Source organism: Oncorhynchus masou, unplaced genomic scaffold (genome assembly GCF_036934945.1).
Source record: "Oncorhynchus masou masou isolate Uvic2021 unplaced genomic scaffold, UVic_Omas_1.1 unplaced_scaffold_2103, whole genome shotgun sequence".
NCBI lineage: Eukaryota > Metazoa > Chordata > Actinopteri > Salmoniformes > Salmonidae > Oncorhynchus > Oncorhynchus masou.
The window spans coordinates 24,876-49,792 of NW_027008582.1; the positions used below are offsets into that span (position 1 = coordinate 24,876).

Sequence of the window (24,917 nt, forward strand, 5' to 3'; positions counted from 1 at the left end):
GTTTAAAACGCCTGTGGAGTCAAATTCCAGTTTCGTAGAAGAGCTGATGAAACTAGGACTGGAAATTGTATCAGTGTTATTGCTAGACAATCCAATCAAACATCCAGTTGAATGATCAAACCATTCATATCAGAATACCTCAGTCCAGCATCTAGAAATACATCTCTGGACCTAGAGGAGTGGCAGGTAGCCTGCGGTTAGAGAGTTGGGCCAGTAGTTCAAATCAGTGAACTGACAAGTTGATATATCCGTCTATGTGCCTTTAATAAATCCTCTTGGTGCTAGGGGCAATATTTTCAGTTTTGGAAAACATTCCGTTTTAAACGGGATATTTTGTCAGGAGAAGATGCTAGAATATGCATATAATTGAAAGCTTTGGATATTAAATACCATCGTTTACAAAACTGTAAAGATATTGTCTGAGTATAACAGAACTGATGCTGCAGGCGAAAGCCTGAGAAGAATCCAATCCGGAAGTGCCCCAGGTTTTGAAAGCGCTGTGTTCCAATGACTCCCTATTCAGCTGTGAATGTAACATCAACGAGCTTACGCTTTCTACGTATTCCCCAAGATGTCTACAGCATTGTGACGTAGTTTTATGCATTTCTGTTCAAGAATAGCCGTATGCGGCCACATTGCGTAAGTGGTCACATGGTGGCTCCGAGAGAGATTCTCACGTAAAATACAGAGGTAGCCATTTCTCCAATCGGTCCTCCTGAAAGATTAATTGTCCCGACGGATATATTATCGAATAGATATTAGAGAAACACCTACTTCGACATAAATGATGGACATTACCAAACAAAACAAACATTTCTTGTGGGAGTCCTGGGAGTGCATTCCGACGAAGATCAGCAAAGGTAAGTGAAGATTTATAATGCTTTTTATGAGTTTTGTTGACTGCACAATTTGGCAGTGAACTGTATGGGTTCCTTTTGTGGCTGAACCCTGTTTTCAGATGATTGAATCTTGTGATTTGCTGTAAAGCTTTTTGAAATCGGACAAAGCGGTTGCATTAAGAACAAGTGTATCCTTAGATACATGTTTTACATAGAACTATCTTTCATCAAAGTTGATGACTATGTTATTTGACTTGGTTCTCTGCAATTTCTGTGGATATTTTGGAGGCATTTCTGAACATGGTGCCAATGTAAACTGAGGTTTTTGTATATAAATATTAAATTTATCAAACAAAACATTTATGTATTGTTTAACATGAAATCCTATGAGTGCCATCTGATGAAGATCAAAGGTTAGTGATTAATTTTATCCCTTTCTGCTTTTTGTGACTGATTTTGCGGTGACCTAACAATCGTTTGTGGTGATTTCACTGAAAAGCCTATTTGAAATCGCACACTTTAGTGGGATTAACAAGATTACATTTAAAATGGTATGAGACACATGTATGTTTGAGGAATTTTAATTGTTTGAATTTGGCGCCCTGCACTTTCACTGGCTGTTGTCATATCGATCCCGTTACCGGGATTTCAGCCATAAGACATTTTAACTGACAAATGGAAAGATCAAGGTGAGGTTTGTCCTTTGGATGATCTAAATATTTTTTGATATCTATTTTCACAATCTTAACAGAAAATATTCACAATTCAATGGATAATCATGATAGGTACGATAAGGTTAGCTGTACTGCGTGCAGAAGACTGAACTGCTCTCTTGTATGCAGGTATACAGACGAGGCATGTCAATTGGTATGTTATGCAGATCACATTTACCATCCACCTCCATTACCTCTTCAATTACTACCACTTGGGCCTCTACGTTATGGACAAAGTATTAAAACTATTAGCAAAAGTTGTCACCACAAAAACCAAGGAACGAAATCTGAGCTTGTTTTGTAAATCTGTATAATTAAAATGTTCAAGGACCAGATTTCATTTCTCCCTACACCGCTGATGACTAACTGGAATCCTGTTCGATGTTGCAGTGCATGGTGAGTATTCTGGCGGTGTGTAGAGATCAATACCCCAGATATAAAACATTGTGCTTGAAGCTCTGGCATTTCACCTCATGATTTTATTTTAATCTTCAAGGATCACTTACAAGGGGTTCCCTGTAGTTACATTGGCACGTTACGGTCAGTAGATCCAAAACAGCCCGTGATTTTGCAGAGCCACATCAATTTAAATACAAAGCTAAAAGAGTCATGCATGGAATTTTAGATCCACTTCCTTAATGCAACCGCTGTCAGATATAAAAGCTTCACCGAAAAAGCACTCCATGCAATAATCTCAGTACAGCGCTCAAAGCAACCCATACAGATATCGCCATGTGGAGTCAGTCAGAAATACATTAGTCACTTACCTTTGATGATCGTCATCAGAATGCACTCCCAGGAATCAGTTCCACAAAGGTTTGTTTGATACGTCCAGATACCTCCTTTGTTTGCGGATTTAGTACACAAGCCAAACTCACAGGCAAGTCCAGGCCAACGTTCAGATGAAATCATTCCAGTTTGTAGAAACATGTCAAACGAAGTAAAGAACTCTTCCATGTTTCAACCGGAGAATTCCTTGGTCTGTAGAAATGCGATGGAACGCAGCTACCTCACGTGATCAGCTCATGCCACTCATTTCCCCTCCACAGTAGAAGCATCAAACAAGGTTCTAAAGACATTGGAAGCTTTAGGAATTGCAATATGTCCCAATTTCCACTGTATCCTGGCTAGGCAAAAAATTTAAAACTACAAACCTCAATTCCCACTTCCTGGTTGGATTGTCTCTCGTTGCTGCCTGCCATATGAGTTCGATTATACTCACAGCTCTAGAATCTGAGGTTTTCCTATGCATATTCTTGCTTTAAAGACTGAGTAGCAGGTAGTTTACTCTTGGCACATTTTTATCCAAGCTATTCAATACTGCCCCCTGTCCTGACAAAGTTAAACATACTGCATCATGTCACAGGTGTGCATCTACCAAAAGTTAAGCACGATGACAGTCCTGGTGGCACATATAACATTAGGGTTGTGGGTTTGAGACCCACAGAGGACCAGTAAGAAAAAGTACAAACTACAACTTATCATTCATGTTCAATAACTCATGACAAAATAGTGTCCACATTTTATTGGCTGCAAACAATTCCTCAACATTTGTGTAGTAACTGAGACTTCATTTAACAGCAACAAAGTTTCCCATGGAGTATTAAGGACAAAGACACTACGGAATAGCATTGCTGCTTTTAATGGATACTCTGGCGAAGCGGCAGGAGCCTCAGGGAGCACACAGAGGGCAAGCTCGTTTCACATAATGCATTGTTCCAGCACTGTTGACCTGAAGACAAAACCAGAATATTCAGCTGTACACAGTAGGAAAGTTAAATTAACTAGGAATAAGTTTAATTTGATGACTGATACTGAGTTTACTGTACCTCCAAAGTTGATATGAACACAAGACTCTCTGGCACCAGCACCAGGCCTTCCTTTAGCCCAGTTCTGGTGATCAAAGTCGGAGCCATCACTCCAGAACCACCGCATGTCCTGAGGGGGGAAAGTGGGGTTTGAGAATAAAGACTAAATGTAGTCCTTCCTCTACCACCTGAAACCAAACAGTTTAAGCTACCACTACTTCAAAACCCACCGACTGGGACTGTTGCTTGTTTAAAGAACCTACAGTCTACTCCTCACATTTGCAATCATCCCGATGCCTTTCAAAGACTATAACAAGTCTACAACTTTTGAAGCTAGAAACCCCATACACATGGTTACAAGACTGAATGGAAGAGATTACTTCGATCAAATTTACACTTACCTAGAAACATTTTACATGAGTATAAAGGCCTCTTGAAGTTGACAGTAAAATAATTTAGCAGACTCATCTAGAATGGCCTACAGGGTCAATTAGGATTAAGGGCGTTGCTCAAGGGCACATCAGATTTCACCAACGGCGAGGCTACCTGTCGCATGGCAACTGTTGATATTTTATATGGAAACCATTACAATAGCTGTTAAAAATCAGCAGCTCCTCTTCCTGGGGTCCACACAAAATGACATTAGAACTACTCAGACAGAAGTACATAATCAAATTACAGGTAGCCTACATGCCACATCTCCCCTTAAAGCAATACGAGATGGAACGGCGTTCCTTGCAATAGTGGCTCTATATATCACTGTTGGCTTAATGGTCCCACCTTAACCGAATAAAATCCTCCAATCCAAGTAGGAGGGAAACCAACAGTCTTGACCAAGACCAACGCCTGTAGAAACTGGTCCGCCTCGGAGCTGTGCACAGATGCCAGGTTTGCGCCAAGGTACTTCACAACGTTGGGTACAGACACCAGTTGATCACCAAGGGACACACAGTACCGCTAGAGAAGAAAGTATTTATTGAACTAGGCAAGTCAATTAAGAAAATTATTATCTACAGTAACAGCCAAGCAGTAGATGGGAACAAAGACATTTCATGTATTAGTCAGTCAGCCTTGCTGAGAATTTGTCTTCTGGACTGGAAAGTATCATCTTTAAGGTAATGTCAAAGAGCTAATTCCAACTCCACATCCCCTTCAAATTCACAGTAGATGGTAAGGGTGATACCTCTGCTTCAGGCCAGCTCCTCGTAGTCTTTACAAACATTAAACAGCGTGATCCATATTTGGTCCAACCGGAAGGACACAAGTCTTCTTCTAGCAATGAATCTGTAAGGAGAATTTACATGTGGCTTTTAAGGCAAATGGAGACAGTGGTACAAATCACAGCTCCAATATTACTTGTTGATCAATCAGTCACCTCTGCTACAATAAATATACAGAACGAGTCAAGAAAAGTAGACTCTTACTTGCATCTCCCAGAGCAAAGGCAGCACTGAGAAGCAGAAGACTGGTCAACATGGTCATGGAGTCTCCTGAGAGAAACAGAGTGAAGCCATCAAAACCTCAGATTCAACTCCACATACAGTAGATTAGAACAAGAATGTGTCTGCTTTCCTCAATGCCAACCTATTCCCTAAACAGGGCTGAGGAGAATGTCTGGGCAGGTATTTCTCTCCACTCAGAGAGGAGTAGAGGTTTAGTTCCCAAATGTAGAAATGCCATGCAACTTTGGTTATTGACAAAGGTGTCAGAAATCAGGCATTATAGTTGAACCATATGCAATTCTGGTTATTTTACTTTCCAACAAAAAAGCTTAGTGGCTTTTAACACCAGCAGGTAAGCAGCAGGTAAGGCTTAGTGGCTTGTAATGCCAGCAGGTAAGGCATAGTGGCTTGTAACACCAGTAGGTAATTTAGAATGGCCACGTGGAAAGGCTGTGATAAGATGTTGTCGTGCTGGAGGGAATACACCACAGCCCAATATTAGACCTATTAATTAATGAAGCAAGGTCTAAGGACATTCCACTGCAAAAGCTTGCTAGTAGATGACATGGTTCAATAAGGTACATGCTAGCAGAATGGGGTCCCACCTCTGAAGATCCATCCATAATACACTAGATTGTTCTGATAAGTCACCAGTTACAGCACTGATCAATAACTAAATCTAGTTCAGACACTACCCAGCTAAAAATGGTTGCAAATGTTATGTTCTGGCTTGGCATGTACATGTCTCCTCTACTTCCAGTCTGGCCCTGCATGTTGCCCATATTGTGAGGTGGAGTAACTGAGCACAACATGGAATCCATTTACGTTTTTTTTTTTGGGGGGGGGGGGGCTACTGGATTTCATAGTTTCTTATTCAATGAGACAGTACAAAAAGGCAACCAATCAAAACAGTCTTCAGGATTATAGATGTAAGACACATTCTGCTAGCAGGAGCCATCATTATACCATGTCTCATCTCACAAGCTGTAACACTTCCCTTACAGTTAAATTAAAGGTCTAATACTGGGCCAGCTACACCATAACAATACACACGATGAACAGGCTATTACACCCCAATGCAGGAAGTTAAAACCCTAGAAAAGTTACAATAGCAGGACCTCACTTTAGCCAATTAACAACAGGAACAATAAAGGAACTGGGACACCACAAATGCTGAACAACCCAAGTAGAACAAGCTGCTTATATACCAGAAGAATGGAAGAGGAATTGGTGATTAGCAGAGTGAGTTCAGGTGTGGTGAGTTAGCAGGAAAAGGGCGTGTCCAGAGGGGAACTGGGAGTTCAATTATGCCCACTGAATGCATTTTTTTAATGATCATATACAAAAAGTTGTTTTGCAGGACAAGGTTTATTGTGACTTGCAAGAATGCCGGAATTGCTTCACCTTGCTCTCCTGGTAGGCTCGATGCAAGTTTCACCATCCAATTATTTCAGACATACAATGCAGTTCCACCATGGCACGGACCGTGATGATACCTTGGTGCAGACCGTGATGATACCTTGGCTCAGACCATGGTGATACCTTGGCGCAGACCATGATGATACCTTGGTGCAGACCATTATAATACCTTGGTGCAGATCATGATGATACCTTGGTGCAGACAATGATTATACCTTGGCGCAGACCATGGTGATACCTTGGTGCAGACCATGGTAATACTTTGGTGCAGACCATGATGATACCTTGGTTCAGACCATGGTGATACCTTGGTGCAGACCATGATGATACCTTGGTGCAGACCATGATGATACCTTGGCACAGACCATGATGATACCTTGGTGCAGACCATGATGATAACTTGGTGCAGACCATGATGATACCTTGGTGCAGACCATGATGATTCCTTGGCGCAGACCATGATGATACCTTGGCGCAGACCATGGTGATACCTTGGTGCAGACCATGATGATCCCTTGGTGCAGACCATGGTGATACCTTGGTGCAGACCATGATGATACCTTGGCACGGACACTTTGTTTATTCTACACTCTAGGTACATTTTGTTTTTGTTGGGGGGTGAAGTTACTACGTCCAGTTGTTTTTATCAACACAACAGTTCAACGGAATCTCACTGTAGCAAGCAATTTTATCATCTATTTTCTATGCAAACTTTCTAAATGTCGACAAAAAAAAGCTGAAGGTCTGGAGGAGAGAGAGTGAAAGTAGAACCAGGGTTTGTTGTTGGGAGAGAGGTATGGGAGAGGGGAAAGGTTTGGTGAGGAGATGAGGAAGGGAGAGAGGAGGAAGGGAGAGAGGAGAGGTTAGGGGAAGACAGGATGAGGGGGGAGAGGAATATGAGAGAGGAGAGGATGAGGGGAGAGAGGAATGTGGGAGAGGAGAGGTGAGGAGGGGATGAGGGGAGAGAGGAATATGGGAGAGGAGAGGAAAGGAGGAGGGGAGAGAGGTATATGAGAGAGGAGAGGATGAGGGGAGAGAGGAATATGGGAGAGGTGATGTGAGGAGAAGAGAGGAGGAAAGATGATCGATCAAGGTGTTAAAGGGATGTTGAGCGATTTTGGCAATTTAGCCCTCTTTCATTAGTTTTGAAGGAAGTTTTGAAATTAACTACTATAGCTTCAGCACAATTGCTAACTATGAGAGCAGATGCCAAAGTCTTCCAGTCATTGCGCTGATGCTAGTTAGAGATCACTGGAATAACTACTTCAAAGTCCTTCAAATGGCATGCAGAGACAAAATCTGACTCCGTGTAAGAAGAAAAGGGTTTTATTTTGCCAAAATATTGCAATATCCCTTTAAGTACATAACCTACGGTATAGCTCGGGGTACTGGAGGAGAGGAGACCCTGTGTTAAGTACATAACCTACTGTATAACTGGGGGTACTGGAGGAGAGGAGACCCTGTGTTTAGTACATAACCTACTGTATAGCTGGGGGTACTGGAGGAGAGGAGACCCTGTGTTAAGTACATAACCTACTGTATAACTGGGGGTACTAGAGGAGAGGATAGGAGACCCTGTCTTAAGTACATAACCTACTGTATAGCTGGGGGTACTAGAGGATAGGAGACCCTGTGTTAAGTACATAACCTACTGTATAGCTGGGGGTACTAGAGGAGAGGATAGGAGACCCTGTGTTAAGTACATAACCTACTGTATAGCTGGGGGTACTGGAGGAGAGGAGACCCTGTGTTAAGTACATAACCTACTGTATAGCTGGGGGTACTAGAGGAGAAGATAGGAGACCCTGTGTTAAGTACATAACCTACTGTATAACTGGGGGTACTGGAGGAGAGTGTCACATTGTTATAAAGGAGACAGGAATGCGTAATAGGGTTTTTTATTTTCCCAAATTACAGTGTGCCATGTAAAGACACGGGGTCGAAGACCAAGCAAACACATATACAAAACACAGGGCTGAAACCCATTCAAAAGAGCGAGGAGTACCTCAAATAAATACACAGGAGGAGACCCGAAAGCACAAGCACACAATGATACAACACGGGACGAGACCCCTAATCATCTATGCACAATACAAGTGGCACGAAAGCCAAAACAACAAGACACAGGTACTCACATGACCAACGGACATTGGAACATGGATGCTTCCCAAATGGTTTCTTATCCCCTATGTAGTGCACTACTTTGGACCAGGGCCCACAGTGAACTAAATAGAGAATAGCTCATGGCCACAAAGGTAATATGGACCCTTGTCTAAAGTAGGTCACTACGTAGGGAATTGTAGGTCAGTTGGGACATAGACAGGTATTAGATGATCAGATGTTGAAATCTCACCTTCTGAAGTCTTCAGTTGTAGCTTCACTTCTTTAAAGGTCTTCACTGGGTCTCTCTCTGTCCTGCCTGTGAGTTGAGTTCTACCTCTCTCAACTCCTTTTTAAGGACCCGTCCAGTCAGACCCCTCCCTCTATTTTGTCAAAATTTCTCTCCCTCGCTCTCTCTCTCTCCCTCTCTCTCTCTCTCTCTCTCTCTCTCTCTTTCTCTCTACCCTCTCTCTCCTCTCTCTCGCTCTCTCTCTACCTCTCTCTCTCGCTCTCTCGCTCTCTCTCGCTCTCTACCTCTCTCTCTCTCACTCTCTCTCTACCTCTCTCTCGCTCTCTCTCTACCTCTCTCTCGCTCTCTCTACCTCTCTCGCTCTCTCTCTCTACCTCTCTCCCTCTTGCTCTCTCTACCTCTCTCTCTCGCTCTCTCTACCTCTCTCTCTCGCTCTCTCTACCCTCTCAACCTCTCTCTCTCTTGCTTGCTCTCTCTCTACCTCTCTCTCTCTCTCTACCTCTCAACCTCTCTCTCTCTCTCTCTCTCTCAACTCTCTCTCAACCGCTCTCTACCTCTCTCTCTCTCTCTCTCTACCGCTCTCTCTCTCTCTCTCTAGTCTGAAGTGCATTACAATGTCTTGGAAACACAATGCTATTTCAGAAGGAGATAAATAATTAGCAGCAAAACCTTTTGTCCTCATTGTGATGTCACCAGATAGACTTTAGATGCAGCATCAATTTAACTATAAGTTCTGGAATGTTCCATTCATTTGAATTAACTGCTGTCTGTCTCATTGATCTTTTGCCCCAGAATGTTGGGCAACTGATCATAGCAACTGACGTAGCAGCTGTCGTCAAGTCCAACATCTTGGACAAGGTCATGAAACATGAAATCCATAGAGGGGAAACTAATAGTTTAAATTGCTAAATATTGTAATGACCTGACTAGATCATAAATGAACAATTGTCCAGACAGAGGCTTGAGTTTGCGAATTGACGGTTTATTAAACCAACTTTACACAGGCTACTGTTTGGGCCGTAGCACACGCCAAAAAGATGACAGATAACCCACAAGCCAATCGTGACCTTCTCTTGGGAAGCCCAGACGTAAGAGAGAGAGAATAAAGGCTGAACCTGGTCTTAACTTCCAATGCTCCACCCCTGCCCAAACCCTCCACGCCACTCCGCCAACCACCAGGATGCCCGGCATCAGAACATTCCAGGCATTCCCGTGATTGGCAGATAGCAGGTTGATTGACATGTCGGACCCCGCGAACACCGGGTACTGGTCAGTACAACACAACCACCTCCTAGCCTAACACATAACACACAGCTGTCTGTGCGGGTCGCTACAATATTTTAACAGTGCACCAGGGATACTTGCTACTGTGATTCCTGTGATTCCTTCCTGGAGTTTTTTCAAATACAAAATTATTATTTGTTATATTGTTTGCTGGCCCCGCTGGTTAGCGAGCTCTGTCTCATTGACAACCCAATGTTGCTAATGGCCAGCTATCTATCCTGTTAATATAAGTTGTTTTGTTAGCTAGGTAATGTTAGCTAGGTAATGTTAGCCATGTTATGAGCACCAGCTAGTTAGTTAGGTAATGTTAGCCATGTTATGAGCGCCAGCTAGTTAGCTAGGTAATGTTAGCCATGTTATGAGCACCAGCTAGTTAGCTAGGTAATGTTAGCCATGTTATGAGCACCGGCTAGTTAGCTAGGCAATGTTAGCCATGTTATGAGCACCAGGTAGTTAGCTAGGTAATGTTAGCCATGTTATGAGCACCAGCGAGTTAGCTAGATAATGTTAGCTAGGTAATGTTAGCCATGTTATGAGCACCAGCTAGTTAGCTCGGTAATGTTAGCCATGTTATGAGCACCAGCTAGTTAGCTAGGTAATGTTAGCCATGTTATGAGCACCAGCTAGTTAGCTAGGTAATGTTAGCCATGTTATGAGCACCGGCTAGTTAGCTAGGTAATGTTAGCCATGTTATGAGCACCAGCAAGTTAGCTAGGCAATGTTAGCCATGTTATGAGCACCAGGTAGTTAGCTAAGTAATGTTAGCCATGTTATGAGCACCAGCGAAAGTTAGCTAGGTAATGTTAGCTAGGTAATGTTAGCCATGTTATGAGCACCAGCTAGTTAGCTCGGTATGTTAGCCATGTTATGAGCACCAGCTAGTTAGCTAGGTAATGTTAGCTTGGTATGTTAGCCATGTTATGAGCACCAGCTAGTTAGCTAGGTAATGTTAGCCATGTTATGAGCACCAGCTAGTTAGCTAGGTAATGTTAGCCATGTTATGAGCACCAGCGAGTTAGCTAGGTAATGTTAGCTAGGTAATGTTAGCCATGTTATGAGCACCAGCTAGTTAGCTAGGTAATGTTAGCCATGTTATGAGCACCAGCTAGTTAGCTAGGCAATGTTAGCCATGTTATGAGCACCAGCTAGTTAGCTCCAAAAGTGGTTGGTAACGTTTGGCTGCATGCCGCACTGCTACCATGATTCTCAGCTAGCGGAGGCCAATGTTAGCAGAAGTTTGTAGTGGGTTTTTATATTATCGTAGTGCAAAAGTATTGCACAAAAAATACCATAAACCACATAATCTCAGTGTGATTTAATTTAAAACAGTCTGCAAGATGAGAGGAGAGGTGATAGATCAATGTCTTAAGGCTAAAGTATTGGGAGAGAGATGTGCCGTAGGACCAGCAGCATTCCTTTGTGAGGAGGAGAGAAGGTGGGAGAGGGTAAATAGCAAGCGTGCCTTTTCTTTGCGAGGGTCAAGCCTCTCTTTCACCAAACCTTGTTATCAAGGTGACTTTCTGTATTTCTGGAAGAACAGGACAATGGAATAGATGGATGAAGTATGTCCCAAATAGAACCCTATTCCTTACATAGTGGACTAGTTGTGACCCTATAGGCCCTGGTCAAAAGCAGTGTACTATGTTGGGAATGTCTTGAAATAGTTTTATTGTGTAAGATGGTTCTTATGGTACCCCTGTAGCAAAATATGTTGTCTTAAAAACTTCATTTCACCCTCCCGTGGTCCTGATGTCAGAGTGACCCAGGTCCTGTGTGTGGAGGGCTCCCTTTCTGTGCTCGGCGCTCGCTTGGGGTCAGAGCGACCCGGGCCCTGTGTTTCCAGGGCTCCCGCTCTGCTCTGGTGGGGTCAGAGTGACCGTGCCAGCCACTGGCGAGGTGTGTGCCTTTGAGCGTAGTAGAGAGTCTGCGAGTGTGGCGAGGCGTGTGCCCGGCTCTGCGCTCTGCTCTCTTCGCTCTGCGTTCAGAGCGACCCTGTCAGCCAATGGCGAGGCGTGTGCCGCGGAGCGTAGTAGAGAGTCTGCGAGTGTGGCAAGGCTGTGCCCGGCTCCCCGCTCTGCGCTCTGGGCTCGCAGCTCTGCGCTCTTGGGTCAGAGCACCTCAGCCAGACGCTTCACAGGTCCGGACGTGCCTCGCTGTGTGCTAGAGAGCAGCCGAGTGTTAGAGTCGCGCTCTGCGGGTCAGAGCGACCCTGTCAGCCACTGGCGAGGCGTGTGCCGCTGAGCGCAGTAGAGAGTCTGCGAGTGTGGCGAGTGTGGCGCGGCTGTGCCCGGCTCCCAGCTCTGCGCTCGTGGGTCAGAGCGAACCTGCCAGCCGCTACACAGGCCCGGACGTGCCCCGCTGTGTGCTAGAGAGCAGCCAAGTGTTCTTGTTGTGCTCTGCGCTCTGCGGATCAGAGCGACACAGCCAGCCGCTGCACAGAGACATAAACTGAACAAGTTCCACAGACATGTAACTAACAGAAATGGAATAATGTGTACCTGAACAAGGGGGGGGGGTCCCCACCTCTCTCCCCTCCTCCTCTCCTCTCTCCTATACCTCTCTCCCCTCCTCCTCTCCTTTCGCCTATACCTCTCTCCCCTCCTCCTGTCCTCTCTCCTATACCTCTCCTCTCTCCTATACATCTCCTCTTTCCCATACCTCTCCTCTCTCCCCTCCTCCTCTCCTCTCTCCTATACCTCTCTCCCCTCCTCCTCTCCTCTCGCATATACCTCTCCTCTCTCCTATACCTCTCCTCTCTCCTATACCTCTCCTCTCTCCTATACCTCTCCTCTCTCCCATACCTCTCCTCTCTCCCATACCTCTCCTCCCTCCTATACCTCTCCTCTCTCCCATACCTCTCCTCTCTCCTATACCTCTCCTCTCTCCTACACCTCTCCTCTCTCCTATACCTCTCCTCTCCCCTCCTCCTCTCCTCTCTCCTATACCTCTCCTCTCTCCCCTCCTCCTCTCCTCTACCTCTCCTCTCTACCATACCTCTCCTCTCTCCCCTCCTCCTCTCTTCTCTCCTATACCTCTCCTCTCTCCTCTACCTCTCCTCTCTACCATACCTCTCCTCTCTCCCCTCCTCCTCTCCTCTCTCCTATACCTCTCCTCTCTCCTATACCTCTCCTCTCTACCATACCTCTCCTCTCTACCATACCTCTCCTCTCTCGCATACCTCTCCTCTCTCCCCTCCTCTTCTCCTCTCTCCCTCCTCCTCTCCTCTCTTATTATATTATTATTATTATTCCTATACCTCTCCTCTCTCCTATACCTCTCCTCTCTCTCCTATACCTCTCCTCTCTCCCATACCTCTCCTCTCTCCCATACCTCTCCCTCTCCCCTCCTCCTCTCCTCTCGCCTATACCTCTCCTCTCTCCTATAACTCTCCTCTCTCCTATACCTCTCCTCTCTCCCCTCCTCCTCTCCTCTCGCCTATACCTCTCCTCTTCCTATACCTCTCCCTCTCTCCTATACCTCTCCTCTCTCCGATACCTCTCCTATACCTCTCCACTTTCCTATACCTCTCCTCTCCCCTCCTCCTCTCCTCTCTCCTATACCTCTCCTCTCTCCCCTCCTCCTCTCCTCTCACCTATACCTCTCCTCTCTCCTATACCTCTCCCTCCCCCTCCTCCTCTCCTCACTCCCATACCTCTCCTCTCTCCCATACCTCTCCTCTCCCCCTCCTCTCCTCTCTCCTATTCCTCTCCTCTCTCCTATTCCTCTCCTCCCTCCTATACCTCTCCTCTCTCCTATACCTCTCCTCCCTCCTATACCTCTCATCTCTCCTATACCTCTCCTCTCGCCGATACCCCTACTCCCATAACCTCTCCCCTATACCTCTCCTCTCTCCTATACCTCTCCTCCCTAAACTCTCCCCTCTCCCATACCTCTCCTCTCTCATACCTCCTCTCTCCCCTCCTCCTCTCCTCTCGCCTATACCTCTCCTCTCGCCTATACCTCTCCTCTAGCCTATACCTCTCCTCTCTCCTATACCTCTCCTCTCTCCCATACCTCTCCTCTCTCCTATACCTCTCCTATACCTCTCCTCTCTCCTATACCTCTCCTCTCTCCTATACCTCTCCTCTCTCCTATACCCCTCCTCTCTCCCCTACACCTCCTCTCTCCTATACCTCTCCACTCTCCCCTCCTCCTCTCCTCTCTCCTATACCTCTCCTCTCTCCCCTCCTCCTCTCCTCTACCTCTCCTCTCTACCATACCTCTCCTCTCTCCCCTCCTCCTCTCTTCTCTCCTATACCTCTCCTCTCTCCTATACCTCTCCTCTCTACCATACCTCTCCCTCTCTCCCTCCTCCTCTCCTCTCTCCTATACCCTCCTCTCTCCTATACCTCTCCTCTCTACCATACCTCTCCTCTCTCGCATACCTCTCCTCTCTCCCTCCTCTTCTCCTCTCTCCTATGCCTCTCCTCTCTCCTATACCTCTCCTCTCTCCTATACCTCTACTCTCTCCTATACCTCTCCTCTCTCCCCCTCCTCCTCTCCTCTCTCCTATACCTCTCCTCTCTCCTATACCTCTCTCCTATACCTCTCCTCTCTCGCATACCTCTCCTCTATCCCCTCCCTCTCTCCCCTCCTCCTCTCCTCTCTCCTATACCTCTCCTCTCTCCTATACCTCTCCTCTCTCCTATACCTCTCCTCTCTCATATACCTCTCTCCCCTAAATTCTCCTCTCTCCACTCCTCCCTCCTATACACCTCTTCCCTACCCCTCTCCTCCCCTCCCCTAACCTCTCGACTCTCCCTCCTCCTCTCGTCCCCTAACCTCACCCCTCCTCTCATTTCTCCCATACCTCTCTCCTCCTCTTGTCCTAACACAAACCCTCTTCTCTCTCCCATACCTCTCCTCTCTCCTATACCTCTCCTCTCTACCATACCTCTCCTCTCTACCATACCTCTCCTCTCTCGCATACCTCTCCTCTATCCCATACCTCTCCTCTATCCTCCCCTCCTCTCTCCTATACCTCTCCTCTCTCCTATACCTCTCTCCCCTCCTCCTCTCCTCCTCTCCTCTCTCGCATACCTCCCTCTCCTATACCTCTCCTCTCTCCTATACCTCTCCTCTCTCCTATACCTCTCCTCTCTCCTATACCCCTCTTCCCTACCCCTCTCCTCCCCTAACCTCTCGACTCTCCCCTCCTCCTCTCCTCCCCTAACCTCTCCCTCCTCCTCTCATCCCCTAACCTCTCCCCTCCTCTCATTTCTCCCATACCTCTCTCTCCTTCTCTTGTCAGCTTTAATACAGTAACTATGTACCCATTAACTTTATTTTTTTGTTGTTGTCGCCATTTAGAAAGTCTGCATAGGAAATAGATGTAACAATTGTCTGCTCCAGTGAGATTCCGTTGAACTGTCGTGTGTCGGTTAAAAACAACTGGACGTAAAAAACTTTACCCCTCAAAAAAAAAACTACCGTACTGCCATGGTCTGCACCAAGGTATTATAATGGTCTGCACCAAGGTATCATCATGGTCTGCACCAAGGTATTATAATGGTCTGCACCAAGGTATCATCATGGTCTGCACCAAGGTATTATAATGGTCTGCACCAAGGTATCATCATGGTCTGCACCAAGGTATTATAATGGTCTGCACAAGGGTATTATAATGGTCTGCACCAAGGTATCATCATGGTCTGCACCAAGGTATTATAATGGTCTGCACCAAGGTATCATCATGGTCTGCACCAAGGTATTATAATGGTCTGCACCAAGGTATCATCATGGTCTGCACCAAGTTATTATAATGGTCTGCACCAAGGTATTATAACGGTCTGCACAAAGGTATTATAATGGTCTGCACCAAGGTATCACCATGGTCTGCAGCAAGGTATTATAATGGTATGCACCAAGGTATCATCATGGTCTGCACCAAGGTATAATCATGGTCTGCACCAAGGTATTATAATGGTCTGCACCAAGGTATCATCATGGTCTGCACCAAGGTATTATAATGGTCTGCACCAAGGTATCACTATGGTCTGCACCAAGGTATCATCATGGTCTGCACCAAGGTATCATCATGGTCTGCAAAAGGTATCATCATGGTATGCACCAAGGTATCACCATGGTCTGCACCAAGGTATCATAATGGTCTGCACCAAGGTATCATCATGGTCTGCACCAAGGTATCATCATGGTCTGCACCAAGGTATCATCATGGTCTGCACCAAGGTATCATCATGGTCTGCACCAAGGTATCATCATGGTCTGCACCAAGGTATTATAATGGTCTGCACCAAGGTATCATCATGGTCTGCACCAAGTTATCATCATGGTCTACACCAAGGTATCATCATGGTCTGCACCAAGGTATCACCATGGTCTGCACCAAGGTATCATCATGGTCTGCACCAAGGTATTATAATGGTCTGCACCAAGGTATCACTATGGTCTGCACCAAGGTATCATCATGGTCTGCACCAAGGTATCATCATGGTCTGCACCAAGGTATCATCATGGTCTGCACCAAGGTATCACCATGGTCTGCACCAAGGTATCACCATGGTCTGCACCAAGGTATCATCATGGTCTGCACCAAGGTATCATCATGGTCTGCACCAAGGTATCATCATGGTCTGCACCAAGGTATCATCATGGTCTGCACCAAGGTATCATCATGGTCTGCACCAAGGTATCATCATGGTCTGCACCAAGGTATTATAATGGTCTGCACCAAGGTATCATCATGGTCTGCACCAAGGTATCATCATGGTCTGCACCAAGGTATCATCATGGTCCGTGCCATGGTGGAACTGCATTGTATGTCTGAAATAATTGGATGGTGAAACTTGCATCGAGCCTACCAGGAGAGCAAGGTGAAGCAATTCGGGCATTCTTGAAAGTCACGAGAATCCCTGACATGCAAAGAACTGTTTATATTTGATTTTTAAAAATTGCTTGCAGTGGGCATAATAAAAGTCTAAATAAATCACTTTGCTTTTATAATTAAAGGATCGCAGATGTATAGTTACGTGATGACATCTCGTACCCCAACTAACAGTGATTAATCAGACTAATTTTCCACAACAATTTTAACCCTTTTTTTGTTCCATTCTTGGACTTCTCTGTTCTACACTCATCTTTCTCGCTAACTGTAATCGACCAGCTTTCAACTTCAAATGACACTTTTGCTTCTGCCATCTCCACCAACCTGCTCACAAAACTTAAGCGTGAAGGGTCTGACTGGATCTGTCCATAAAAAGGAGAAGATGGAGATGTAGAACTCAATCTCACCCATCGAGAGAGTTAGAACTCAACTCACAGAAGGATTTCAGAAAGTGACATTTCAACATCTGTTCATCTAATACTGTATGTGAATGTATCCCAAATAGCCCTCTATTCACTATGAAGTGCACTACTTTTGACCAGAGTCCATAGTGAATATGTTGGTTTGCTCTGGACAAATGTAGTGCAATTGTTTTGAAGGATACTGCTATTTCCACAAACTCCCAGTTCCCCTCTGGACACGCCCCCTTCCTGCTAACTCACCACACCTGAACTCACTCTGCTATTCACCAATTCCTCTTCCATTCTTCTGGTGTATAAGCAGCTTGTTCTACTTGGGTTGTTCAGCATTTGTGGTGTCCCAGTTCCTTTATTGTTCCTGTTGTTAATTGGCTAAAGTGAGGTCCTGCTATTGTAACTTTTCTAGGGTTTTAACTTCCTGCATTGGGGTGTAATATCCTGTTCATCATGTGTATTGTTATTGTGCAGCTGGCCCAGTATTAGACCTTTAATTTAACTGTAAGGGAAGTGTTACAGCTTGTGAGATGAGACATGGTATAATGATGGCTCCTGCCTGCAGAATGTGTCTTACATCTATAATCCTGTAGACTGTTCTGATTGGTTGCACTGTGTCTCAGTGAACAAGAAACTATGAAATAGAGAAAACATGGATGTGCAAAGCCAGAACAAAACATTGGCAGCCATATTTAGCTGGGTAGTGTCTAAACATTGGCAGCCATATTTAGCTGGGTAGTGTCTAAACATTGGCAGCCATATCCAGCTGGGTAGTGTCTAAACATTGGCAGCCATATTTAGCTGGGTAGTGTCTAAACATTGGCAGCCATATCCAGCTGGGTAGTGTCTAAACATTGGCAGCCATATTTAGCTGGGTAGTGTCTAAACATTGGCAGCCATATCCAGCTGGGTAGTGTCTAAACATTGGCAGCCATATCCAGCTGCGTAATGTCTAGACATTGGCAGCCATATTCAGCTGGGTAGTGTCTAAACATTGGCAGCCATATTTAGCTGCGTAGTGTCTAAACATTGGCAGCCATATTTAGCTGGGTAGTGTCTAAACATTGGCAGCCATATTTAGCTGGGTAGTGTCTAAACATTGGCAGCCATATCCAGCTGGGTAGTGTCTAAACATTGGCAGCCATATTTAGCTGGGTAGTGTCTAAACATTGGCAGCCATATCCAGCTGGGTAGTGTCTAAACATTGGCAGCCATATTTAGCTGGGTAGTGTCTAAACATTGGCAGCCATATCCAGCTGTGTAGTGTCTAAACATTGGCAGCCATATTCAGCTGGGTAGTGTCTAAACATTGGCAGCCATATTTAGCTGGGTAGTGTCTAAACATTGGCAGCCATATTTAGCTGGGTAGTGTCTAGACATTGGCAGCCATATCCAGCTGGGTAGTGTCTAAACATTGGCAGCCATATTTAGCTGGGTAGTGTCTAAACATTGGCAGCCATATTTAGCTGGGTAGTGTCTAAACATTGGCAGCCATATTCAGCTGGGTAGTGTCTAAACATTGGCAGCCATATTTTGCTGGGTAGTGTCTAAACATTGGCACCCATATCCAGCTGCGTAGTGTCTAAACATTGGCAGCCATATTTAGCTGGGTAGTGTCTAAACATTGGCAGCCATATTTAGCTGGGTAGTGTCTAAACATTGGCAGCCATATCCAGCTGGGTAGTGTTTAAACATTGGCAGCCATATTCAGCTGCGTAGTGTCTAAACATTGGCAGCCATATTTAGCTGGGTAGTGTCTAAACATTGGCAGCCATATTTAGCTGGGTAGTGTCTAAACTCGATTGTATTTGCACTCCCCTACACACTGAGGTTCTCACTGAATCTGGTTTGGATGGCTTCACTCTTTGTTTCTCTCAGGAGACTCCATGACCATGTTGACCAGTCTTCTGCTTCTCAGTGCTGCCTTTGCTCTGGGAGATGCACGTAAGAGTCCACTTTTCTTGATTCGTTCTGTATTTTTCTCGTTGCAGACATGACTGATTGACCTACAAATAATATTGTAGCTGTGATTTGTAGATCTCCATCCACTAGCCTTTAAAGCCACATATAACTTCTCCTTACAGATTCACTTGTAGAAGAAGACTTGTGTCCTTCCGGTTGGACCAAATATGGATCACGCTGTTTAATATTTGTAACGACTACAAGGAGCTGGCCTGAAGCAGAGGTATCACCCTTACCATCTACTGTGAATTTGAAGGTGAAGTGTAGTTGAAATTAGCTCTTTGACATTACCTTAAAGATGATACTTTCTTAAACTGCAACACATGACTGATGTGAAATACTGAACTTCCCTTTAAGATGGGAATTTTCTAATCATTTTGAATGTGTTGTGCCTCCTGTATACTGGAACCCACAGGACATGGCTTAAGACTGAGAAACTAGTATCTTTAAGATAATGTTTTAAAAAGGAATTAGTTGTGACGGTCAATTTGGGTGAGAGTCCAGAAGACAAATTCTCAGCAAGGCCGACTGACTAATACATGAAATGTCTTTGTTCCCATCTACTGCTTGGTTGTCATTGTAGATAACAATTTTCTTAACTGACTTGCCTTGTTAAATAAATACTTTCTTCTCTAGCGGTACTGTGTGTCCCTTGGTGATCAACTGGTGTCTGTACCCAACGTTGTGAAGTACCTTGGCGCAAACCTGGCATCTGTGCACAGCTCCGAGGAGGACCAGTTTCTACAGGCGTTGGTCTTGGTCAAGACTGTTGGTTTCCCTCCTACTTGGATTGGAGGATTTTATTCTGTTAAGGTGGGACCATTAACCCTACAGTGTTATACAGAGCCATTATTGCAAGGAACTCCGTTCCATCTCATCTTGCTCAAGTGAACAGCAAACCTGATTAAAAAATAGTGTGTTGTGGCATTTAGGCTACCTGTTATTAATGTAGTTCTGTCTGAGTTGTCTATTTTGTGTGGACCCCAATAAAGTCAAGGCTGCTAGTTTGAATCCCAGAGCTCACTGAGAGAAATTTGACGTGCCCTTGAGCAACGCCCTTAACCTAATTGATCCCGTAGGTCTTGCTAGATTAATCTACTAAATAACGTCAATGTATTTAATTGTCAACCTCCGTAGGATGCTTTCATACATATGTAAAATGGTTCTAGTTAAGTATTGATGTAATCTATTCCAGACAGTCTGCTTGTAAACATGTGTATGGGTTTCGAGCTTCAAGTTGTGGACTAGTTATGGTCTTTGACATGTATTGGATGATTGCAAATATGAGGAGTAGGCTTCACGTTCTTTACACAAGCAATAGTCCCAGTAGGTGGGTTTTGGAGTAGCTTTAACTGTTTAAGGTGTTAGAGGAAAGACTATACATTGAGTATATTCTGACACTCCCCCCTCAGGACAGGCGGTGGTTCTGGAGTGATGGCTCCGACTTTGATCACCAGAACTGGGCTAAAGGACGGCCTGGTGCTGGTGCCAGAGAGACTTGTATTCACATCAACTTTGGAGTTACAGTAAACCCAGTATCATTCACTGATGCAGTCATGAAATTAAACTTACTCCTCGTTAATTTAACTAATGATTGTCTCCTGTGGACTTTCCTACTGTCTGTACAGCTGAGTATATCTGTGTGTTTCATCTTCAGGTCAGAAGCGCTGGAACAATGCTTTATGTGGAAGGAGCTTGCCCTCGGTGTGCTCCTTGAGACTCCTGCCTCTCCGCCAGACTATACATTAGAAGCAGCAATGCTATTCCGTAGTGTCTGCGCCCTTAATACTTCATGGTAACGTCAAAATACTTTGCTGTTAAATGACGTCTTAGTTACTACACAAATGTTGAGGAATTGTTTGCAGCCATTAAAATGTGGACACTACTTTGTCTCATGAGTTATTGAACAGAAATGATGCGTTGTAGTTAGTACTCTTACTGGTCCTCTGAGGGACTCAAACCCACAACCCTAAAGTTGCAAGTTCCACCAGGACATAACTGTCATTGTGCTTTACTTTATGTAAATGTAGACCTGTGACGCGACGCAGTATGTTTAGGATACTGAAGGCTCAAAAGACATGTTTAACCTGTCATGAAGTTATTTTGTTTACAAATGTTTCTTTTTAAGTTCAGTTTTAAAGAACTGAGGTCATTATGTCGGTCTTGTCACACCTCTTTTTTAGAGGTGGTTTTTAAGCACCTGCTACTGTCCTTTCAAATCTAAATGTTTGTTGGGCAGGTAGGTTCCTGCAAGAACCCCCACCAGCTAAGGAGGTTCCTTGATGAGAACGTTAGAGAACAGAACTTTAGAACTCCAGTTGAACCCAACATTTTTAGAGCGTACTTGGACTAGGATTCAAGAGGCACTCTCACTTCTGAGCTATCTTTGTTGCAGGTGCATGGTTACAGTTGAGTAAGATGAAGAACACTGTTCTTGCTAGTCTCACTGCTCTAAAGCTGAACGTGTCAGCCTCAAAGCCTTCGTCAGAGCTTTCAGTGTTCACAACCTGCACCTCTAGATAGACATTCCTCCACCCACATCCGTTCAATGCATCCAATGGGGTTGAGTATGAGAGAGTGTTACCAAAATAACTGCATTTCATAAGTATTCTAATAAAGTGTGTTGGGGATGTGTCAAACAAGACACAAATCAGAGGACATCAACCTATCAAGTAAGTTCTCAAATCATTGTTTTCCTTACAAGAATAAAACAAGGAGTCTAAAGTGGCAGCATTAAATCATGTTCACATTTACAACATAAATAGGCATTTCATACCTTAAGGAAACATTGACATTCGCCATATGGTTAGTGAGAAAGTCCATATTGGAAATGTACGGTCCCTTACTAGACGTCCGAAAACATTTGTAAAATTCGGACGGCATCGGGCCGTATCTACCGGGAAGGCATCAAACAAACTCTCGGACATTCGGTTTCCGTTTTATAAAATCAAGTCTTTTTCCGCTGTCCCGATAAATCCCACAAGAAGGCGAATGGAATCATATTGCAAATGTACAAAACATCACGAATCATGAAGTGGCTTTATCTCCAAAACGTAAAAGACTTTGAAGACAACTTGGTGAGCGTAGGTTTGGCATAATGGGCAGTTGGCCCCGAACAAGATGGCGTCTAGGCCTTAACGGTTGAGTTTTTCTGCGATTAAAAGGTCCAAAATGAAAATAGAGCAATAATTTTTCCGCTTCAAGGAGCCTCCGGTGTCAATTAAAAAAGACCCAGCCATTTAAGAGAAATCGTACAATGTCAAATTGGTCATGTTCAAAAATAGTTTGTTTTTAACAGTTACAGTTGACCGTAGCTCGCTCTGAATGCAGCGACCGTGAGCCTGGCCCTAAATGTCATTTACTTTTGGGTGACAGTAAGAGAACCGTTAGGGCGAGAAGCACAATTCGAACGCGGGTACGTTCGAGGTCCTCCCGATCTATGCAAGCCTAACCTTGACCGTGTGGCATTAACCCTTTATTAACAGTAAAACAGGGTTTTTTGATCTCACAGATTACAATGACATCTCTCCCCATAGGAATACATTACCTGCTCCTCTCAAGTCAACCTGAAGCCAATGTGGGTTATGAATGCCTTATGAACCTGTCTTCAATAACAGTCCAGCAGGACACTGAGGTCTACCTGTGTCGATTCTAAGCTTCCTGAAGCAACCGGAAGTGGTTAACAAAAGAAAATCACCCTAAACGTGTTTTTCCATACCCAACCAGCAGTTTGTGATAAATAGTGCATTCAACCCTGTGTAAATCGGTCAGTTCTTAACGTAAACACTTAAAACTCAGGATTCTGTAAATGCATACCCCAATGAGGATATGTGTTTACCTATAGCTTCCTGTGCCAACCGGAAGTGCCATAATTGGTGTCACAGGGGCTGTTTCAAAGGGTTAAAAAAGTCAGATCTTTCCAAAACTTCATGTGTGTGATTAGGCAACCCCCATGAACTGTAAATCAGTCATCTCCCATAAAATGTCAAAGAAAACTAAATCACACACAGCTTGGAAGGAGGGACGTATTGGGTTGCGTAGAGACAGACAGTGCCTGCAATAGTTAGCTTTGTGAGAGCTAAAAAAGAATCGTCAGACCTAGATTTCTGAAACCTGTTCTAGACCTTAGGTCGATAGAGCCACGTAACTCACCACGCACTAGGTTCTCGGACCGAGAAACAGCCTCGCACATTTGCAATAACTTCAATTCATTTTTGCATCATGAAAATGACGACATTTAGAAATGTCCGAGTCGCAAGACTAGGTGCATTGCGACCGCCTCGGCCCATATAGACGGACCAACGTTTGTCCGATAGCTCATTCAAGGACCCCGTAGCAAGTCATGGAAAAAAGTGGATTTTCAGCACCAATTAGGGTCTTGCTCGGGCCCCAAATGACCTATCGAGCCGAAACTTGGAATTCGCCTCAGCTAGGCCTACACATATCAGAACTGGACCCGCAGCTAGACTAACTACGTGTTTTACGTTTTTGTTATGGTTTGAACAGAAGGCGTCATGAATGTCGGCCCAGCTCTGAGGTATGTGATAGTTGGCTACTAAACGAGTTGGAAAAAGTGGGTTTGGTGTCAGAATGATATCTAATTGACGGTGACTTGCTGGTGACTATTGTCCATTTACAATATATTTAAACAGAGGTACCATCACCAAAGTGACATTCTGAAATCAAACGTAATGAGCGATGGAAAGGAACAACTATCTCGTCCCAGCTATCCCTATTTCATTGGGCCAGTCAATTTCGCTTTCCTGCAGTATTTTTGAGCATGCCAAATTCGTGATGGTAAATGGACATAACATCCTGATTTGGCATTTTCAAATTGCATTTGGCCAAAAAAAGTGACTTGACTTCCTATGAAATCATATTGCAAATGGACAAAACATGCCTTATGCGCAAGTAAATTTCAAAAACATAATGAAATTGGACAAAAGTACACTAAGAGTTCTTACACATCATTAAGACCTTTTGGGAATAATGAGGATGAAAATCCCAGAACATTCAATACACACTGATATGACCCCACCAAATCACACTGATATGACCCCACCAAATCACACTGATATGACCCCACCATCAGACAATATGGCGGTTGTTTTGCTACACCAACAGGCCTCACAAGACTCGTCTGAAGGTAAACCAGTTTTACAAAAGGAAAGGTATTTTTCATGAGCAGGTGACCACATACTTTGTCATGGTGTGTTTTAGTTATACAATTACAGGCTGAACATTTACTTACCCCACTAAAGTCATTAATTTAACTTCTTGGATGTCCTGTTTACACAGAGCAATGATGTGCATCACCCACACATTCTAGCTAGCTAATACTGTACTGACGACGTTTGTTTTCTGGCAAGTTCCCACCCCGCCTCCAAATATTGGTATGAACATAAAGTGGACCCAAATCCATAGGCATTAAGGCCTTGCCTGTGCACGTGACTAAACCTCGCAACTCCCTTCTCAGCTGTCCATCTTTCTGATTTCCACCAATCGGAATTGATGTCAGCGTGATTAGAGGGACAATAGTGCTCAGTACCAGGCAGTCTACCAAGTGTGGTAGACAAATAACGACCATCACCAGATCTTGGTGAAGCCTAACTACTACATGGTCAAGTGGCATTTGACTGTCTTCATTTCCTGTAACAGTCACCATAACAGTCCTACTCCTTCCTCCATTTCCCAGAAATGAACCGGTTCAGATATGTTGAACAACGTATCACACCAACAATAACGTAAGTAAAGCAACACTAATCTCTGGATTCCTTCATGTATTTATTTTGTATGGGATGTGAATCCGTTCTTGTAGTACAGTAAAGACACCTGGCCGTCTT

General features: G+C 44.5%; 1 protein-coding gene across 1 annotated transcript; it reads right to left on the bottom strand.

Annotated features, from left to right (window-relative positions):
- Positions 1-3,042: 3,042 nt before the first annotated feature.
- On the bottom strand, positions 3,043-8,630 carry LOC135532904 (ladderlectin-like). Its single transcript, XM_064960335.1, has 6 exons — positions 8,575-8,630; positions 4,785-4,850; positions 4,544-4,644; positions 4,141-4,317; positions 3,382-3,490; positions 3,043-3,284 (listed from the first exon to the last, which is right to left on the bottom strand). Exons 2-6 carry the CDS (start codon positions 4,840-4,842, stop codon positions 3,193-3,195), a joined length of 537 nt encoding a protein of 178 aa, XP_064816407.1. The 5' UTR covers positions 4,843-4,850; positions 8,575-8,630; the 3' UTR covers positions 3,043-3,192.
- Positions 8,631-24,917: the final 16,287 nt, after the last annotated feature.